General features: G+C 38.8%; 1 protein-coding gene across 9 annotated transcripts in view; it reads left to right on the forward strand.

Annotated features, from left to right (window-relative positions):
* The window catches only part of PRKAG2 (protein kinase AMP-activated non-catalytic subunit gamma 2), a 224,251-nt gene that overhangs the window by 189,580 nt on the left and 13,806 nt on the right, over nucleotides 1-20,865 (forward strand). For all 9 annotated transcript variants that reach the window (XM_054818179.1, XM_054818182.1, XM_054818181.1 and 6 more), the window contains 3 exons: nucleotides 3,104-3,213; nucleotides 17,301-17,382; nucleotides 18,914-18,972. In XM_054818179.1, the coding sequence (XP_054674154.1) occupies nucleotides 3,104-3,213; nucleotides 17,301-17,382; nucleotides 18,914-18,972 (251 nt within the window). The remainder of the gene's footprint in view (nucleotides 1-3,103; nucleotides 3,214-17,300; nucleotides 17,383-18,913; nucleotides 18,973-20,865) is intronic.

Below are 20,865 nucleotides of genomic sequence, written 5' to 3' on the forward strand. Positions count from 1 at the left end.
GGACACTTCTCCTCCCCTCATCCTGCTCTAGATTAAGATGCCTCCTGCTGAGAATCTGCTCTGTTTGTGAGCCAACTACTTTCCAGATCATGAGCTGTAGAAACCTGAGGTTTGGCTGGAGGCACTATCCTAAGTCTTGGTCTAGACCTAAGTTAAGGTCCAGCAAATGTATTCCGCAAGGCTTATCTGCAACTGCCTTTGCCATGCCAGGGCAACTGTAATTGTCTAGTGCCATTCTATCTTCCCACTCCTTGCAAGTGGTGTTGCAGAAGCACTGTGGGAAAGGCACACATCAGGCATCTGACCAAGGGAGAAGGAATACAATTGACAGGAGTCTCAAGGACAGGCAGCGCTTAGTGCTGTCGTGACTACAGTTCAGCTTCTGAGGAGGAGGAGAACTCACTTAGGAAGTCCCCGATCTAAGTACTTGGGCTGTAATGTGTAGTCCTTCTCCTCTGTGGCCCAGCAGTGTGACACAGTTTAGGACATCTTAAGCATTAAACTGGTGTAAGCAGAGCTTCTGCAAATGAGACCTCTTATGCAAATCTAATTTTGGATACCTCAGTCACTTCCTCAAGCAGGAGCAGAGATGTTGTCACCTCTTGTTGATGTAGTATACCATCGTCATATCAACATCTGAGTGTGTTACTGACTTTATGGTGAAAGAATGGCCATTGTGTTCATAGCTCCTGCATGTTGGGTGGATAACCTCCTATGGAGGTCAGAGATGACATGCAGAGACTGAGGGAGGTTTTAAGTCAGAGGCATCTGTTCTTGTCCATCTGAAGGGAGCACTGCTTTGCAGGTACTGGATAAGACTTCAGAAGCTTATGGTAGCCAGAAAGGATGAGCATGTATTGGAAAAATGAGTAAAACTGGAACTAGAAAATAAATAGGTAATAAAGTAGAAATATCCTCATGGAGATTAGGGTGTTTATATTTGATTATTTGTATTTGCAGCACAGTGGTGGCTGGATGCAACCAAAAGCAGTAAGTTTGTCCTCTGGAAGGTGAGAGGAACTGTAGAGAAGACTGCCCTGTCCACTTGAGCTGTGCAGGAGAGATGGGTGTGAGTGCACCCCTGAGATGTGCTAAGGCCTCAACTTGAGAGACCTTTTGTCCCTTGAGCAGCTGTATATACGTAATGCACATACTATACCTGAATTAGGCTATGGCATCTGTTTAGTAATCCTAAGTAGTTGAAGGTGTTAGAAGATCTTAAATATCCTTTCCAACACACACTCGATAAAGTCACGTAGGACATAAGTTAGATCAGTGCTGCTTGTGTTTTGCATGTTTAGTTGGTAATTCGTAAAGCAGGACTTTGATACTGCATGGAGGGACTGTATTTATGGTTGTAGAAGCAACCATAACTTCCTAAAGACCAGAGTTCTTGGTATGTCATCTAAATGTTCTTATGATATTGTTGTTAATGCCTAGTGTCTCGTTTCCTCTGTGCTTCTAGTTTGTGTATTTAAAAAGCAAAGTAAAACAAAACCAAAAAACCTAACAAAAGAACCCCAACAACTCATTCTATCACAGGGCTATTGAATTAATTTCATACAGATAGTAGCTGTTTATGATATTGCCGAAGTTAGAGGATGATAAGATGTTAGTATATTAGGGAGTTATATAAAGGTTTCTCTGTCCCAAACTACCCTTTTTAACCTCTTCTGTACATGCCCTTGATGAGTCAGTACCAGTTCCCCTTTGGCATCATCTCATAAAGGTTGCTTCCCACCAGCATTGTCCAAGCCTGTCTGCCTAGTCCTTTCCCTATCAGTTTGCTCACATGGTTTCCTAATCTCTTACCATTTTTTTCCTAGCTCCTGTTATCGTCACCTTCATATGAACATAAATCCAACAACTTACTCTTTTTTTTCTTCTTCTTCCTCCCAGTTGGACTCTCTCTTCTGTATTCCTATGGAACTTCTATTTCACGTTGCTTGTGTTTCAGTGGGGAAAAGGTTGTTTGTTTTTTTAAAGAGTAATGAGAGTTGGAGATGTAGGACTTGATTAATGCCTAGAAGAGGCTGCCAGTATCCTAGAGTAGCCACTTGCAGGGAAAGTCCAGCTTTGATTCTGTAGAGTTGGACTAAAGAAGCTGTGCTGAGCCACTCTACGGAAGTAACAAATAATTTGTCCAGTACTAGATGACTGATTTTGAGCAAATCTAGCAAACAAGGATTTTGAGGTTTTTTGGCTTCCTCATTAAATTCTTCATTGATCAGTCAGTTTTTCAAGGTTTATTTGTTTGTTTTCTTTTTTCTCCACTCTTCAAAAAATTTAACATATCAAGTTTCTGTGCATTATTACAGGGTCTAAAGGGTGCATATCTGATGGAGGGGTTAACCTTGACCAAGTTCTAGGTACCTGCCGTAAAGAATGGAGAGCCAAACTGCTTTAAAAAAAAAAACAAACCAACATACTTGAGCAGATCTGAAGATTGTATGCATATGCATCTAAACTCTGACAAATGCAAAGTAAATTTAATTTAATATGGACCGGATTGCACGTCCTTGCTATAGACGTGCCACGCGAAAACCATTCCAGCCAAGTGGATCCTGTTTTTATAAATAAAGTGTTGGATTTGGATGCTGTATGTGAAGTAACCTGAAGAGCATGGAACTGATTACGTAACTTGCCTGCTGCCTATTTAGAAAATACAAAATTACTGTGTGTGAAAAGTGGACTGGACAGAGATGAAATTGGAGAAATATTAATTTAAGGAGCTTGAGTTAGTCAACCCTGACACTACTTAAGTTTCAAACTGGCTTCCTCTGTACATAACTAGAATTCAGATGCATATTCCAATAGTTTGCTGTTAGAAAAACAAGATTTCTTTAAATATAAGTCTTCAGTATGGAAGTCCTTTCTCATTAAGGAAGAACAATGCATTTTGTCTTTGTTCTAGTTAATTTGAAAGGAAAGATGAGTCTGAAATGCAAAGTGCAAAACTATGACTGTCTCTCTAGATCTGAAAGTGTGAATTTGAGTTTTGCTTTAGGGTTGGCCTGTAATGGTGTTCAGTTGATTTGGCATGTTCTTTACTTTTTTTTTTTAATGTTACTTAAATAAAACAACATAATGTTTTTACTTACAGCACTTGAAGAATCGGAAAGTGACATTTATGTGCGATTCATGAGGTCACACAAGTGTTATGACATTGTTCCAACAAGCTCTAAGCTTGTTGTTTTCGACACTACGCTACAAGTGAGTATTCTCCTTTCAGTCTGTCTTTGCTTGCAGTTCATTTTTTCTTTTTGAATGAGTGTTTCCTGAGTGTTAAATGAATTTTGATCTCTTGAAGAGAGGTTATTCCTCAAACTCATATTGTTTCAACTGTATTTTTCATGTTATGGTAGAGAAGGAGCTGGAGGAAGACGTCCTAGCAGAACTGAAAGAGAGGATATAATTTGTTTTGCAGTTGGAATCACTATCTAAAAACTTCCAGGCGAGCCCAAACTTATATTGGCTTCTTCATGGTTATCAGAATTTACATAAAAACATTTTATGTAAAGATCCCTGTGCAGTAGTTAGAGTATCCAGGTGTTTTGAGCCTGTTCCCACTATATTGGTAACACAATTTAGGACTAAAATGGATGGCTTAATTATGCAAATTATTACATTCTGCAGAAAATTTTTGTTTTCAGTTTCTCATTTTACTTTTAATCAGTAAATCATGTGCTAGACTCTTGGCTCTGTCTGAAGAGTGTGTTTGCCAAAAGACGGCATTAGCTGCCTGCTATAGAAAGAGTAATCTGTTCTGCAGTGTGGTAGAAAGCTGTGGCTTTCTTTTGTTTCCTGGATTTTGCAATTGATGGGGTTTAGCTTGCTTTGGTTTTTGTTTGTTTCAGTGTGTCTTTTCCTTTTAAAGATGCTCCATTTCTGGCTCAACTAAGCCCATTAAGTAGTTTTGATCTGGAACGTGCTGCTCAGTTAAATTTCAGCTTTCCACAGAGGCAACCACGTGATAGATACTTAGTCCCAAAATGTTCACACTTGCATATCAGATAATCATATGTAATGCAAGTTTGAGTGCTATAATCTGAAAGATGGAAAGCTTACATTGCACAGCAGGCAAAATGACAGGGTGGGTCAAGAGCATTACACACGTATTAGTCTATTTGTACATTACCGACAGCATCCTTCTTGAGTTCTGCAGCACAGCTAAAAGCACTGGAGCTTCAGTTACTGGTCGGTACAAAAAAAGCTGCTTTGTAACTTCAGCACTGAACTCTTTTGATTATCCGGGCATCTCACTAGTGAGGGAGTTTCCTTCATCTCCTGCCTCTATTTAGACTCTGAGCACACTGAGATATGTGTTGCTTCAATGTGTTGCATCTGATACCTCGGCTAAGTCCTCAAAGGTAAGTATCCTACCCAGTACTAGTATTATGTTAAAACTTGAGGAGGGCTGTGGTTAAGATTCTGCCCATGTGCCAAAGAACCTTCTGCTGCTAATTGGTCTGGTAGCTGAGAACGCAACGCTGAACCTAACAGTCACCAGTGTCTCATGTCAGATTATTTCCTCCTTTACCCATACCCAGAAAGCCAGACTTCTTTTCATCCTTAAGCACCTTGGTATCAATGGAACAGTCACTTTTATTTTCCACATGCTTTACTGGACATTGGATTTTGTAGTGAAAAGACACCTGAGCTGTGATTAGAGATGGAAAAAGGTAGCCTCGAGTCTTAGAGGAAGAGCTTTCGAGCACACAGACATCAGCCCTACGTAGTTTAAGTGTTCACGTTGTTGATTTTCTTTGTACATTCCACTTGACTGTTTTGATATAGTCTTTCAACTGCATCTGCTCTTGCATTTCACCAGTCACATGGACTCTGATTATGCAAGCACTGTAAGCTCTAAAGAAGAGTATCTGTTACATTTAGATATAATACTAATGAATACTCCACCCTACTCTGTTTTGCCACATTCCTTTTCAGAAATGTCTTTCTCTGTCTCTCCAAAGCTTGTTTCTTTGGGAGATTGATTGTTGTGACTTTTTCACTGTCTCAGAGGGAAAAGTTCTGCAGTTTTTCCTTTCTTCTGCCCAAGAGAGAGAATGACTGTCAACTCTGGACTAAGAATTCAGACTCCTTTGACCTGAAAGGTCAAATTTGGGATGGTAGTATTAACTGACACTTTCAGCTCTTCTCAAAGACTATTAGCTTTCTTTTGATTCCAGAGGATATTTATTCTCACACTATGAGATAATCTGTTGGGAGTTGGTACCTGCAGCTTGTTGGCACAACCCTGTTGAGTTCAAAGCTGTGAGTGGTCACCTGGGTCAAAGGCTTGAGCTCATGTCACTGTTGCAGTCAGAAAGATGAATTTTCTTTATTCCATGAGCCAGTTAATCTTGGGGCCATTGAGGCTGATCACCTCTTGGATTCCTCAGATTTCTTGATGAGTTACGTAAAATCATGCCAGCTACCAGCTTTCATAGCATCGTCTCAACACAGCTCTAGCCATTAACGTAAAGAAGTTAGTTTCACCTCCAGTTGGTGAGCCAGTGTAAGGTAATACTTGGAGAAGCAGAGTGTGAGTGAATGAACCTTGTGAATTTGCACCATAAAGGAAAACAGGTAACTTAATGGTAATGGAAAAACTTTCACCAATGCATCACTAAAATCCCGTCTCATTTGGGATCCCTAATGATGGTCATGGACTACAACTGGAGAAGAGCAAGGCATGCCTTGGTCTGTGATCACAAAGTCACATTCTCAGTCTGCTTCTCCAGGTATTTGAAAGCAGTGATGGTAGAAGGGCAGTCTGTAGTTATTCATTCAGACTCTAGCATATGACAAGGACTCACTTTTTGCCTCTGTTAGTGTAAACTAGTAACATTCAATGGAAGAAGAAGAAAAAATGGAGCTCTGTTATGTTCTAATCTATTGGCATCCTTTGAAAGACTGTCGGATTTTTATTTGACTGCAGTATCCCATCTCCCTCTACTGGTCAGCTATCACAGCACACATCACATGTTTCTACCCTGGAAAATTATTCATGAGACACTGTGGAAAGTATTTAAAACTGTTGTTAGCTGTGGGAAAACTGGAGATGTTAACTGTTACAATGTGGCACAATTCACACTGCTGAAGCAACATCTATTCATAAAAGTAAATGTTTAGTCTCAATGTATTTGAGGGATCTAGTGTAAAGCTTTGTAAGGAATCTTGTTTTAACCCTGAACAAGACAGGAGATGGTAAGGTGTCATTACACTGGAAACAGAAAGAAAGCCTTAAATAGCAGCAACAGGAACTAGTAAAGAGCAGGAATGGGCCGACAGTCTCTTCAGTCGTGCTTATTTGTCAGTCATAAGGCATGGGGACTCTCAATTCCAGCAGCTACCAAGTGTCTTGCTGCTTCTAGCGCTAGTACTCTAGTCTGGTCTTGTGTATCAAGAATACACCTGTGCAACTGGCACCTACGTTGGGCTATTGTGAAAGCAGTGGTGTATCTCATGCGCTTCCATTAGGCATCGGATCATACGGTAAGGGAGAACGGTGCTGTGCCTCAGCTGGAGAATGTGTCGCTTGGCACAGACTTGAGCAACATCTATACTAAATAAATAAAATGTTTGGAGCCAAGGTCTGTTTACCTGCCTGAGGCCAACTGGCACAGCTCAGTTTGCCTTAGTATAGCTTAGCTTATATTTCCCCCAGAACAGAGTATCCGCATGTAGTCTGCCTACCTGAAATGGTCCCTAGCCTGTACTGAACCCTGAGAAGTGGTAGATACTGTCTGCGAGAGTGCTGGCTGGCACAGGTCTCTTGGTTTAGACTGACAGTGGAGTGTTTGTTCACCCTTTTAGTTTACTAATACGGATGTAGCCTATAAGTATTTGCTCCTCATAAATATTAATAAAATCATATTAAGCTCCACTTCAGTGCTGTGCCTTTCCCCTGCCTGTGACCCACGAATACTCCTTGTTCATGACGAGCTCCAGCCTTTGGCTTTTCCCAGAGAAGATACTGTCTTTGCTTGATGAGCATTAAAGAAACTTTTAAAAGTCTGATCTGACCAGGAAGGGAGTAAAGAGACAATTAGATGTTATAAGCTGTCCTGGGAAGTTTGGAAATTTGACTCTGTAGATGGTGGGGAAACTAGGCAAGTTGCAACAGTGTGCCGCTCACAGTGGATGAACTGTCTTTCTAATCTCTTGCACATCTCCCAAAATGCAAACAATAGGAGAACAAACACTTCACAGCCCCTTTGAGGGGGTTAGAAGGGTTGTCCCCTGAAGGGCTACTCTGTGCATGAGCATTCGCTTGCTGTTCTTCATTCTAATTATTCAGTAAATGGATCTGGATTACCTGTATATTAGACTCCAGGAAAACACTGAGCTAAATGCCGATTTACTGGTTACCAGCTTGTGTCTTCAGCACAATATTTGAGTAGTCTACAAGTGTTAATGCATTTAACATGGCAATGATCTGGGGAAATAAGGCTGCCTTTACTTTCTGTTGGTTTTAACTTTTTAACATAGACACAGCAATCTGATATTTTCCTTTGAAACTGGTATTAATGCTTTGAAGAAAAATAGGGATTTTAGTAATTCCTGTATTAAATAAAAATGTCAACACAATATAGCACTTTTTTGACATTCTATCAGTTGGATTGCTTTTCTGTAGTAGTACTAACATCATCTACTAATGTGATTTCACTTTTTTCCTTTTTACTGCATACATTTGACTTTGATGTTTTCTTTAGAGACCAATGAATTTCCCCATCCTGAACTCTATTTGAATTTTTAAAGGATATGGCTCTTACCTAGCTTATAGCAGTCTCTGAAACTTAACTCTATAACCTTCTTAAGGCCAGATTTTTGTCTGGCCTTTAAACAAATTTATTAATTTGTTTTGACTTTGCCCGGCCTACATAAAGATGAGACGGATTAGCTTATTTTGTAGTGCAGAGCAATTAACTCTCCAAGAGGAATGTTAAAGGTAAGTATAAGTCAGAGACTTCCCTGCTCCGTATCAAGCAGCAATCTGCAGTCCCAAGAATGGTGTGTTAGCAAATACAGTGGCTGTGTCTTGTGAAGTTTGTATAAGCTCTTGTGGGGTGAAAAGCTCTATCTTACCTTTGACTAAATGATATTCTTACCTGTTAAAAATAAATTTATGTTTTAATACTAAAACATATGTAGCTTTTCCTCACCGTGACCTTGAAGCTGTTTTTGAAGTATTTGTCCAGCACTTCATAAACTAATAAAGATCATGTTTATGTGGAAACAGTCATCAAAATAAGCTTTCAGAATCCTAAAGATTTTTCTATCATGAAGAAGTCTTGGGACAGTTGTGTGACTTGAAGGTTAGATTATTTAACCTTTCTGGTTAATGAAATTATCTAAGTTGGTAACGGACCAGATGTTGTTATCGCTAATGTAGGCTTTTGTCAGTAACTGTCAGACACTAGCAAGAGCTCAAATACTTATTTTTCTACCACATAGCTCGAAAAATATCTGGAACAATCTTCTGGAAACTTCTTTAGTGGTTTAACAAGCTGTTAGTAAATATAACTTCTGCAGAGCATGCAATGGATTCCACATAAGAAGAGTGGAAGAGGGCTTGTATTTCTCTTCCTTGTGCTGTCTCTATTCAGTAAATGGATTTATTATTCTTGTTCCCTCCAGGTCATTCTTGACTGGGGTGTTGCCTCTCTCCAAGGTAATGAGAAAGACCAGGCTTCCAGGAAGAATGCTCTAGAATCTTTTGCTTCCAGAAACACACAGCAGACTCTGCTGTCGCAACAGAGTTCTCACAGCTTTACAAAAGGATTGGCTGTCTACTCCTTAATTGGCTTTGAGGTTTTCCCCCTTCGAAGTTGCTAAATTTAAACTAATATACTGTCTGCATTTTTGAGGAGTGTGAACACCCCTCCTTGTTTACCCATCCCACAGAACTGTAAGAGAATAATGTAATTTAGCTTCTAACTGTCATGTGGGCTGAGGCAGTTGAGCAGGCCACATAAAAGCTCCCTTCATTGAGATCAGGCTGGAATCAGTAGCTTAATATGGGAAGACTCTCGCAGTGTTTTTTTCAGAGCCACTCCTGTTGCATGTACACAACAAGCATCGGAGCTTAATTCCTGCAGCTCAAAACCAATAGGAAGCGTTCATTCCTGGATTTTTGAGGAAAATAATATGAGTTCATTGTACCAATAAGGCAGAAATTTTTTGGCCTACACAGGGTGTAGGTAAGGTGTTTGTGCTTGGCTGGGTGGAAGTCATGCATCGTTTTTCTTGCCTTCCCTGCCCCACCACAACTTTTTCTTAATCTGTGAAAGAATTACTGTACTCTTCCCAATGCAGGCGGTCCCAGTGGCTCTGCCTATGAGGCTTACTTACCTAATGTCTTACTCTTAGCTCATTATGGCATAAAATCTAGCAGCAGAAATTCTGGTGTGAAGTGATTTCTTGGTGGGGTTTTTTTTTTTAATTTTTTTTTCCCCAGAAAACAAAGCTGTGCTATTTTTTTTACTAGAATGCTTAAGCTCACCTCAAACAACGGATGGAAGCAAGTATTATTGAGATGGAATGACAGAGTTGACTGTAATCATGGACCAGCGGCTGTCTAGAAGAGGTCCTGATTAAATCAGCACGTGTGGTCTTAGAGGGAGAAGGAGAGCCCTTAATTGTTGGCTACAATATGGGCATATTGACATTGAGTATCAGTTAAGGTCTTGGCTTGTTGTCTTCAGTTGGATTGGGACCTTTTCATGGGGATGTGGTGTGGGGAAGATTTCTGCATGTGGACCTGGTACCTGCTCTCTGGGGAGAAATCTAGAGCACATGCCTGCATACTTTAACTTGAGGATAAGACACTACCTATTATTTCTGGGGTTTGGCTTGGGTATTACTCCATCAGCTCTTAAATTTTACTAAGCACTCTATGGCATCATCTATGGAGTGTTCCCTTTCCATCTCCTGTGAATGAAGAAGATGGCTGAATTTTGATCTGGTTCCATGTAAGCCTTCCAAAATTCAACATGAGCTAGACGAGCTACTTGTGGATGTTTGTTGGTTGGGCTTTTTCAGATGCTAAAGCAAATGTAGCCTCTCAGTTAATAACAGGTTTGTCCAATTTTTCTCTACTTTACTTGAGGGTGTAATAAGGTAAAGGAGGAAATTCTTCTCTTCAAGACCTGCTTGGCCCTCGCCCTAGGCAAAAGTCTTTATTGTTAAGTCTTTAAGTAGCCTCTTTTTTTAAAGGCATAGTCCTTAAGGAGGAAATGCTTCTACAAAATTCATAGACCAAAGAAGAAAGTAATTGAAAAATAAATTTGAATGCAACAGTCATAAGGCTGAGATGTTTGGTTGTAATCCTGTGTACTGGTTTAGTCCCTCCAGACAAGCCAATTTATAAAAACACTGAACTATATATATGTACTATAAAAGAGACTTTTATTTTCTCGAAATAGCTCCTTTAGAGGACTGTGGCTTTCTGTAACTTAAAAAGATGTCTTGATTGGACATTACAGTTTTATTTGAAGGAAAAAAAAAAGGAAATTGCAAGTTAATGTTGAATATCTTCCCAATATTTTGTTGGCCACTTTATGGGAAACAAAGACAAAGCAATTAAGAGAGTAATTCCTGTGAGAAGTTTAACTGTTTTCTGATAGTCGGTGTCATCCCTAGATTACAAGTTAGGAGAAGGATTTTTCAGTTTCCTTTTGACCCCTTGGAAAGCTGTTGTGGAGATTATTTGGAAAATTGGTCCACTTCCCTGAAATTTCTTTGCTTCAGATCTTGCATTTGGGAAGAATTACCTTCTCCTCAGTTGAAGGTGTTTAAATATCACTGCTATCTGGGTGTGAATTGCTTCAAAGCAAAAGTGTGTTTTTGGAAAATATTTATCTTGTACTGCTTTTGTATTATCAAAATGATGATCACAGCATCTGGGGATGAATGCTGGTGTCCTTGATTTAGTTCACCAAAATTTTCAGGCCATAGAAATAAATCTTTTGACGATGGTGCTGACTGTGTGGAAGAGGAGGGTTGCCCTAAGAGCTTTCAGGGGCAGTTATATTTTCAACCTAGTATTGTGTTCTTTCTGTTTTCCTAAATACTGTGTCACAAGTCACTGTTCACATGAAAATTGAAAATTGGGTGGTTAGCCTTCTCCAGTGGACCGTATTGCATTGCCTGGGGTCCAAAGACTTTCAGTAGAAGCTGAGAGCGAATAAGGAGAAAAAGACTGTGAGCACTTCCAGTCATTGTTGAGGAGTATTTTTCAGATAAAAAAAAAATATGATTTGCTGGACCTAAGAATGGGCTTGCACCCTATTTGACACTGTGTTGTTATGACTCAAGTAGTTAGTACCTTGTTTTGCCCCTTTGCTGGCTGCGTTGTCAAACAAGTGCACAAAAGCACTGGTGAACTCCTTGTATGAGACCTGCCTTACAGGCTGTGATACAGTACCAGCACTATCTGGAATCCTAGTGATGCGAGGGAGTAGCAGAGGAGACATGTTATAAACCTGTCTTATTGCAGCTCGATCATCAGGCTTGTTGGGACTTTTTTTTTCCTCTCTCAGATCTGCCAAGATTTGGGCAGCCAGAGAACTTGCCATGCTACTTAAAGAAATATAGTCCTGTTTATGTTGGGCTAAAAACTGATGCTCCATTCCTCACATTTTCACATCAAAAGCATTTGAGAGTCAGTCAGCTCATAAACAGATTTAAACCAGGAGAGTGAAGTGTAGGTTGCCCAGTTTTTATGCAGTACAAAGGTCACAGCAGAGGCCTGATGGTTTTCCTGTTACAACAAAGCCTGGTTGTGCTACTCTTGGTCTTCTTACTTGGTAAGAATGATTGAAATGCAAGTGTTTAGCCTCTAAGAGAGAAGTCTTGGGGTAACTTTTTCTTGTGCCTTCTTACTCTAACAGTGAGAACAAATACTGTATTCTAGAGTGACTTTGTCAGATTTGCTCATATTGTGAAGATATATAAGCTCTTTATCCCTTGAAAATGGAAAACTTTTTCCCCTCTACCAGGCACCCGTTGAGAAGGCAACTCCATGCCTTGCTGTTTCGTACTTAGGGCTTTGTGAGCATATGGGTATATGAGTTTAACCTACAGTGCTACTTCAGCTGCTCTTATCCAGTTTACTAAGACTGAATGCCTTTGTCTTGCAAATTTCTTTCAACTACATATCAAACTTTCTATTTTGTTATGCTAGGAAGGGTTATGGTTTCTCAGTGACTGCTTGACAGATTTGGTTTTGATACTGTGGTCCACATGTGAATTTTCTGAGGCATGTGTTCCCTGTAAGTCTTGTAGCCCTTAAAAATTGGCATGACACAAGACTAGGAATTATCTGGAGAAATCCAACTTATCCAGAGAAAATAATGATAAATGTTCTAGCTCACCTTTAAGCATCCATCCATCAGGAATCAGGGATGATAAAAGTGTCAAGGATCAACTGGGTCTGATACTGATTTTCTGGGAGCTTCTTTCTTTCTATTCTGATATGATAAAATAAACATTTCTTGGGGTTACATTAGGAGCTTTTCAGGCAAGTAAAACTAATGCCCTGGTGTTGGTTTATACAGTAAAAGAAGAGGCAAGAGAGGTATGCATTTGTGGTCTTGCCCTTGGATAGCATAGAAGTTCTGGCAAATCTTTTAATACTGTCCATACTACTAATCTTCCGCATCATCCTCTTGCTATTACTGGCAGATCTGGAGGTGTTCCGTAACTATGTTTCTTACTTCTGTTACCTTCCAGCTTTTCCAGGTTAGCTTCAGCATTGAGACAATGGTGCTGAGTTGTGCGTCTTTGAGCACAGTAGCATTCTCTACTCCACACTGACCCTTTAGCATGAGGAACTGTGACAGCTCTTCTCTCTCAACATCTTGTCAAGGACAAGAACCTGTTTGCGAGGCAAATGAAACAAGTGATTGCAACAGCAGCAGTAACTCTCCTTACCTTATGGGACAGTCCTGGAAGACAAGTTTGAAACCCACCAGTCACTCACGCATGTAGTTAGAGTTTTCATAACATAGTGTTAGGTAAAACAAGATAAAACTGTGTGTGTATGTGTATGCGCACTAAATTTTTGGAAACGAGCTTGTCCTCAGTTTTCCTTTCAGATGCTTCCCTCATTCACAGATGTTTACTTGAGAGAGTGTTTCCACAAGGGCTCATGAGATTGCTGGTCTGGTGTATCATCTTGAGGAGGGTCCCTTTCTGTATTTCCTGTCAATGAGGAAGAACTTTTTCTGTAGTCTGGTGAAATTTTCTGTCTGCTACCACCATTTCTGGTGTCGCTGCCTCGTAATCAAGACATTTTGGAGCTCACTAACTGTAAGGGACAAGGTTTTCCAAATACTCTGCTACCTGAAAAACAGGACTTCCTATGTATGGGTGTAATTCACTCTTTCTTGGTAATGGCTGTTATATTGGAAGAGGCTATATCCTCCTTAAGACTTAGAGTGGAAATATTTGGATGGTCTGCAGAAGCGATGACCTCTACAAATCCTGTCGAACCTAAATTAGTCTGTTCTTTTATTCAGCATATTCACAGTCAGTGTAATGAGTTCCTGTGGTAAGAAAGCTTCCTGTTCTGCTCACTGTAATGTAATAGCACCTACTGTTGAGGTGATCTATGATACATGTTGGATTTCACTCACTGTGTTCCTTTGCTATAATATGACTCTTCTACTTAAGGGGCAGAATGTTGGAGAAGACAAGTAGTCACATAAAGTGGGATTCCTCATCTAATTGTAAATGTCTAGACATCTTATAGTCGGTGAGGGGAGAAAATGGCATCTGTGGGATACAACTTAATCTCTGTCTAAGTCTGGCAAATCATGCCGCAGAAATGACTGTTTCCCAGGGTTGCCTATGAAGAGATGTGATGAATATGCAAGGCCAGCGTATATGTCAGAACAACCTTTAAATTTGGGCAGCTAAATCCCATTCTTGATGGTTCATTGCGTTTGTTAGGACCACTAGATGGTTAATAAGAACAAAAGAGCTTTGTTAAAGAATGTTTGTACATGGTGTCGAACAGCAACAATCTATGGGATCTGGCTGAAGAACAATGGTTTTGTGAAGGTCAGGCCAGTCCAACACTCAAGATCAGAGAAAGAGCAATGCTGGTGGGGTTGAGAATTGAAAACGCTGTTGGAGGTCCAAAGATGGGACATGGTAGAAATCTTCAAAGGCTACAAACTATATACAATTTGAAAGGAAGGTCCTCGTGGGTATTTTCTGCATGAACATCACTGAAACATCTAAATGTGCTGGATGGAAGCCCAGCTCCACACCCCAGTGCATTTGGCTGGCCACCAAGCAGTACTTTGGGCAACTGAAACTGGTAAACCACAGAAGCTAAAGGAAAGTGTGAGTCAATGAGTGTATGCTTGTGCTTGCAAGCAGTTCTAGCAAATAAGAATGAAGTTGGTTTTTTGCTTTGTAATTACCTTACTTAGTTAAGAGACACGTATTAACATTAAGAACGGATGGCATTGTTATTTTATTTAAAAGGCAACTGTATAACACTTTCCTATTGTTTTCTTCAGTTTTATAGTAGAATGTCACTTAAGCTGTGGTCTAGGAGGACAGCCCAGAAGGATGAGTTTAAGTATTTCTTTACTAAATGTTGGTGTTTTATTATGTCAAATGTTTAATATCCTAATATGCAAGCTGAACTCATTGTCTTTTATGAAAGATTTAAGTCTGGGTCATCTCAGTAGCTGTATCTGTTCAGCAGCGCTTTTTCCAAAATCTGTCTTTTAAAGATAGGCAAGATGGCATCTAACAGAAGATTCTGGAGATTCTTGGAGACAAATAACTTACAAATAAGTAAAACAGAATCAGGGCAAGAACTGATCCTTTAAGGAAACTTCCTTTTCCTTCTGGATTGTCTACAAGCTCAGTTTCTTGCCTAGTATATCTTTGGAATTGTCTCTCTTGAAGTATCATTTCTGAATCTAAAATAATACCTCAATTTTACCATCTCACCTATCTTAACATTGTGCTAGGTGGTGTTCTTTGCTGCCACTGTGTCTGAGAAAGCAGTAGCAAGAATTTGGAAGTTGACTGAAGCCTTATAATTGGCTCTCCACATCTTTTCTGCTGTGGGCATGCTTCTTTCCCAGGTTATCAATTACAGAGTTTGTAAACTTGCTTGAGGAGTTTTGTTGCATGATTACCATCTGGAAGAAAGCTGTTTTCCCCCTGTTTTTATAGATTAGCTGTTACTTTATTGCTCTGATACAGCTTGAACATCTTATTATTGTGGAAGACTTGGGACATAAGTTGACCGTGACCGTTAACTCATGCGATAGCTGTTCTTATGGAAAGAGATCAAAGCTGAAGGTTCTTAGTTTGAGGCAGTTTGAGTGTACTTTCCTTGTGTTTTGATGAAGAATGGTTAGAACTTACTTTGCCCCAAGGTGGAGTTAGCTTGTGTGAACTCACTTCTTCCTCATATCTGCTCCCCAAATAGCTCGCTGCTGTTAGCTCTCGCTTCATTAACTGTAAGCGTGATGCTGTTATGTCAGAACACTTCACCTTTCTGCCTGGAGGGTTTCTTTGTGGTTTCAGTCTTCCTTATGAGTTAGTATGGATTTGGTAGTGTTTGTTTTACCTGACTCCTCCTTGTGTCAGTGAGCTGGTTGAACACTTCTGGGGTCTTTCTATTTAACCATTTTCTAGATAAATGCTACATGGTGTGTATCTTACAGTCTTATTTGTCATCCTGGGTACTTTTTTCCCCATATGGCTGCTTCAGTTTTAATGCAATTTAGGGGTGGTGGTTGTTAAGCAGATCGCTATTCCTGCTCATTGATGATATGACAGAAGCATCTGTGAAGTCAGGAGGTAGCTTTGAGAACTGTCATCTGCTGAGGTCAGTAAGGTAGATTTGCTTCTCATGGTCAGAGAGAAAGCAGTTGGTCTGTATAGAGGTAGCAAGAAGTATGGATTGCTTTCAGAAGTCTAATCTTAAAGATTGAATTCACATACCGTAGGATAACACCAGGTATTTGAAACAATCACTGCAAATCACTGAAGTGTAGACACAGGTGATGTGTTCTGGTGCAGAGTAGAAGTCTTACTAACTTTTAGAAATTTAAACTGCTACATTATAACACTAAGTAGAGTCTAAATGGCGGTTCTGTCAAATATCATGGATGGCTTTGCAAACTTTTCCAAGAAAGTTGTAGCTAGCAATGGCAGACTTTTTTTTTTTTTGTACCTACTTTTTTGGATGCTGATTCCATTGATTGTGAAGTCCTTTATTCCTGACTCCGTTGTGGGGAGGAGCCCCTTGGCACATAATTTAAAGTAGACACTTAAGATACCACTGTGTGATCGTGGCCTGTTCAGATTGCAATCATCAAGCAATTGCTACTTCTGTGTTATTTGGACTGAGGAGCAATTTCATGGATGTAGGGATGTCCTAGTTTTGTGCCAGGACAAGATCTGGACAAGAACCATCACTTCTGTATCATGTTTTCCACGTGAAGACTATTTAGGAGTGTGGGCAGGACAGGAATGATAACATGCTCAAGCATGTCATCAAGAGATCAGGACTTTGAGGTGCACTACAGCGTGACTGCTTCATGCTTCAGAGATCAATGCTCACAGGGAAGTTTTTTTCTTTTGAGAATGACACTATAACCATATAACCTCTGATTCACATATTGGGGAGAGTTAATTCATTAAAAAATGAAAGGATTTGTTTATATTTCTTTAGCAGCTAAACAGGCTAGCTAGTCCTTTTAACTTGCAGTCTTACTTAAAATAATCAAACGATCCCTTTTAATTTGTATAAATTGTGATATTTTATTTTTTTATGTATACAGCTGTTGCTGTAGTGAACATTAACCAGAATATAGCACAATCTTCAAATGTTAAACTATATCCATAAACTGGACACTTGTTATAATTATGGTCATAAATAATTGATTCACTGTCATGATTTGAGGAGGAGGGGTATAATTTTTATGGATAATATCAAACAGGAATAAATTTGAGGTTGGTGAGCATACCTTTTCAGCTGTATCAGCTTACTTCCTCATCAGAGGCTTTCACATAGAACATTCATGTAACAAAACAAAACCACATCTGATGTTGCTGAGCTTTTTTCCTAAGCTTTTTAACCGTTTTAGAAGTAAAAGGCTTGGAGTTTTTTGTTTGGTGTGGGGGGGTTTTGTTCTGTTTTGAATACCAGCTACCTGTTTATACTGTATTTTTTCCTGGTAACTGGGGAAACCCTTCTGTTGGTATGCTAAATTCAGAGCAATGATTTGTTGAGTTGTTGTTCATTCTTTCTGCAGGTGAAGAAAGCCTTTTTTGCCTTGGTGGCAAATGGTGTGAGAGCAGCTCCACTGTGGGAGAGTAAAAAACAGAGTTTTGTAGGTAAGTAGTTCTAACATTGTTCAGGATTACTTGAATTTGCAGGGTGCTTTACTGTTTTAGAAGGTGGTCTGGGCCTAGCCATGGTCTAACATCCTAGAGATATACTGGCAAAGAGGGTTTCTTTTTCCTCCTTGTGAGGAGGCAAATGTTGCCAACTTTCATAGTGTTGCTGTGTTTTGAGAATCATGATTATTCTTTTAGGTCCTGACCTTCTGAAACTTGGTCTCTAATATGTGCATTTCACTGTGTTCACAAAAGAAAGATAAGTCACAAAAAATTTTGAAAATAGGAACTATAAAAAAATATTAATATTACAGTATCCTAATATCCATGCAATTTGACCATGTCTTTTTCTGTACATTCTCAGTAAGGTGCACTTGATAAATCCTTAAATACCAGAACTGATGTTGAGTGCTACAGATATGTCCCATATTGAGAGAAAAACATTAGATCTATGTACTGCTTTTTTAAAAAGTCATGTAATTAATTGCCATGACCATAATCTTCCAAAATTAAATCTCTCTTGCAGTTAGAAAACAGGGTCATAGTGGCAGTTACAAATATTATATGTACTTCTTGTGACCTGGAATGTAGATTGAGGATTCTTGGAAACGAATGGTGGATACTTTTTATAAAGCATTTGTTAAAATATTTTAAATCCAAGGGGGGAGGAACAGTAGTTTCACGCAGTACATCATAGGAATGCTGTGTGTCTTTTATATTTAATTTCATTTTCTGTCTGTAACTAAGCTCTAGTGATTTAAAGCTGACTTCCAGATTAATTTTTTTCCTTCCCCATTTCTTAGTTTCTTCAGTTTAGATGTAAGAGTAGTAAACAGTGGAGCAATTACATCTCAAATTTAGAACTTGAAAGCTCAAAAAAGATTAATGTTTTCAGGTAACTAAACTAATCATCAATATTATATTACGTAGTTTGGTGTTAGTTGTTGAAATGTATGTACTATGGATATACTATCTTTTTTTTTTTAAAAAAAGCGCCAGATTTCAGTACAGACATTGAGGATTACTGTGGAGATGATTGAATGAAGTTCTTTAAGCAATATTCAAGAAAATGGTTTATACTGTTCCTTCATTTGAGTTTGAGAGTCTGCCTGACTTGGCAAGTACGTAATGAGTATGTGTCTTACTCGAAAAGAAAATGAAAGGCAAGGATAGATCTCCAGCCTTTAAAGATGTTCCAACCCCTCTCTTTCCTTTCCATGCTTTTCGGGGTGGATGCAGTCTGGATTCAAGGTTTTCTTTGAGTCAGACTGAAAGAAGAGGAGAAGCACATAGTTTATAATTCTGAATATTAATTCAGATATGTGGTTTTATTCTGAAGTATCAATGTGAAAGTGAATGTACATAGTTTTGGAATTCCGCTGTTGATTAGTCCAATACAAATAGTAACTTACATGGATTTAATGTTTATTAAGTTATATATTGTGAATATAGATGGAGAAAATATCTGGAAGTCCTATATGTGAAGTATATATCTGAAAAACTTTTTTTTACATATCCCTCTTTACAGGAATGTTAACAATTACAGATTTCATTAACATACTGCATAGATACTATAAGTCTCCAATGGTAAGTATGATGTTAAGCTATACTCTTATAATTTGCCATACAGTACAGAAACTGAAATATCAAACTGAAAGATTGATGATGATGAGTATTATTATGTCTTTGGAAGCTTAGATATGTTATGGGTATACTCACTGTGGTTTTTTGGGGTTTTTTTTTGAAAGAGAAGATGGTTTTGTGAGCAAGGTAATAGAATGGTATCTGGATACCTGGGTTCAGTTCCCAGCTCTAGCCATGAAGGTCCTATGAGCTTGGGCAAGTAACGTGATCTGTCTGCTTCAGTTATACATGTATAAACATGAGGAATTTCCTTAATGAGTACTACCATTTATTATGTTTTGTGTGGTGCTTACCATAATGAGAGCCTTCGGTTTGGATATGAGGCTCCACTTAGTGTTGCAACTGATGACTAATGTGTTTGGGATGAAAGACCTGGCTTAAAGTACTTCCTAAAAACTAGATGTGATATAAAGAGGATGAAGGAAAAGACTTGCTTATTGATCACTCTATTTGTGTTCAGGTTGTTTCAAAGCACATATTTCAATAGTAATCAGAGCTCTATATAAATGGTAAATATCAACTAAGAAGCATTTGGGGGGAGGGGTCTTAAAGTTACATGAAGAAGTTCACTGTATTTAAAAATCAAGTATGTAGCTATGTGTGGTTCACATGTATATAATCATCTTTGTCTCATAACTATGATAGAGCTATTCTGAAAGGAGTATGCGGAATTAAACAGAATGCTAGCTTACGAAGGCTCGAATGCATTAAAAAGTTACTCTGTTCTTGGAGTGATGGTGTAGAATAAACAAGTTAAACTAGTTAAATATATGCAAATATTTTAGTTACATGGCTGAGTTGCACAATCAGTTGGACTGTTTGACTTCAATTAACTGTAATTTAAAATTCCCATTGGCAGTCAGTTGATGAAATTCTCTTGCTTGCATGTTCATACACACATTTACATCCCTTTCTTGTTCCTGTCAAATTACAATTCCCCCTCTACCAATTAAAACATACATACTATGTTTTATTAGCTAAAAAATTGAGAACAGTTGGATGAAGCAGACATCTGATGTATTAGGTTTCTCAAAGCTCATGTTAATTTTTTAAAATTCATAGTGAAACTCTTATCAGATGCCAATAGTATGGTGCACTGTCCTTTCTTCCTGTTAAAGATTTTTATTTCACAAGGGGCGGAGGGAGAATTTTTCCGTGTAACTTTACCTAAGGTCTAACTGTTGTCACTCCTGTTTACATTGTCGAACATCCGATTCCATAGGTTGTGCTTAAAATGGCAGCAGTAAGGAGGAATAGCTGAGAAGTGACAATATACGACTTAGGTGATTGATGTAGTCTTCCATTAAAAAAATATTTTAAATAATGTTCCATCAGGGAATGCTCTAGTCTTAATAGGTAAAATTATGCTGAAAATATAACCCTTGCTTAGTCACTCTTTCTAAATGCGTCCCATCACATACAGTGTGAAGCACGTTGCTGTTCATGTACTCAGTAATATCTTTAAATGATTGATGAGGAACATTTAGGTAGTTTCTCCCTATAGTATGGTCAAAGAACTAGGTTTAGCCTCATCCTGTCAGCATCTAAAGTGATCTCCTATTCTTTTGATCACTTGAGTAGATCTTCTGAACTGCACGCCACTGCCTTAACTGCCTTTTTTTTGTCAAGTGTCCTAAAATATGATTTATCTCTTATGTCATCAAAAAAAAGGTGTATTTGAGTAGTCCAATTACAGTATATCGATTTAACATTCCCTTACACTCTTCAAAGGATGCTAATTCCAGAGAGTAACCTAGGTCTAGTCTCCTTTAGCTCAAAGATAAATGTAGTAGGCTTTGTGGAGACTTCTACCCTTCACCTAGAAACTCTTCAGCT

This window comes from Grus americana, chromosome 2, assembly GCF_028858705.1.
Source record: "Grus americana isolate bGruAme1 chromosome 2, bGruAme1.mat, whole genome shotgun sequence".
Lineage (NCBI taxonomy): Eukaryota > Metazoa > Chordata > Aves > Gruiformes > Gruidae > Grus > Grus americana.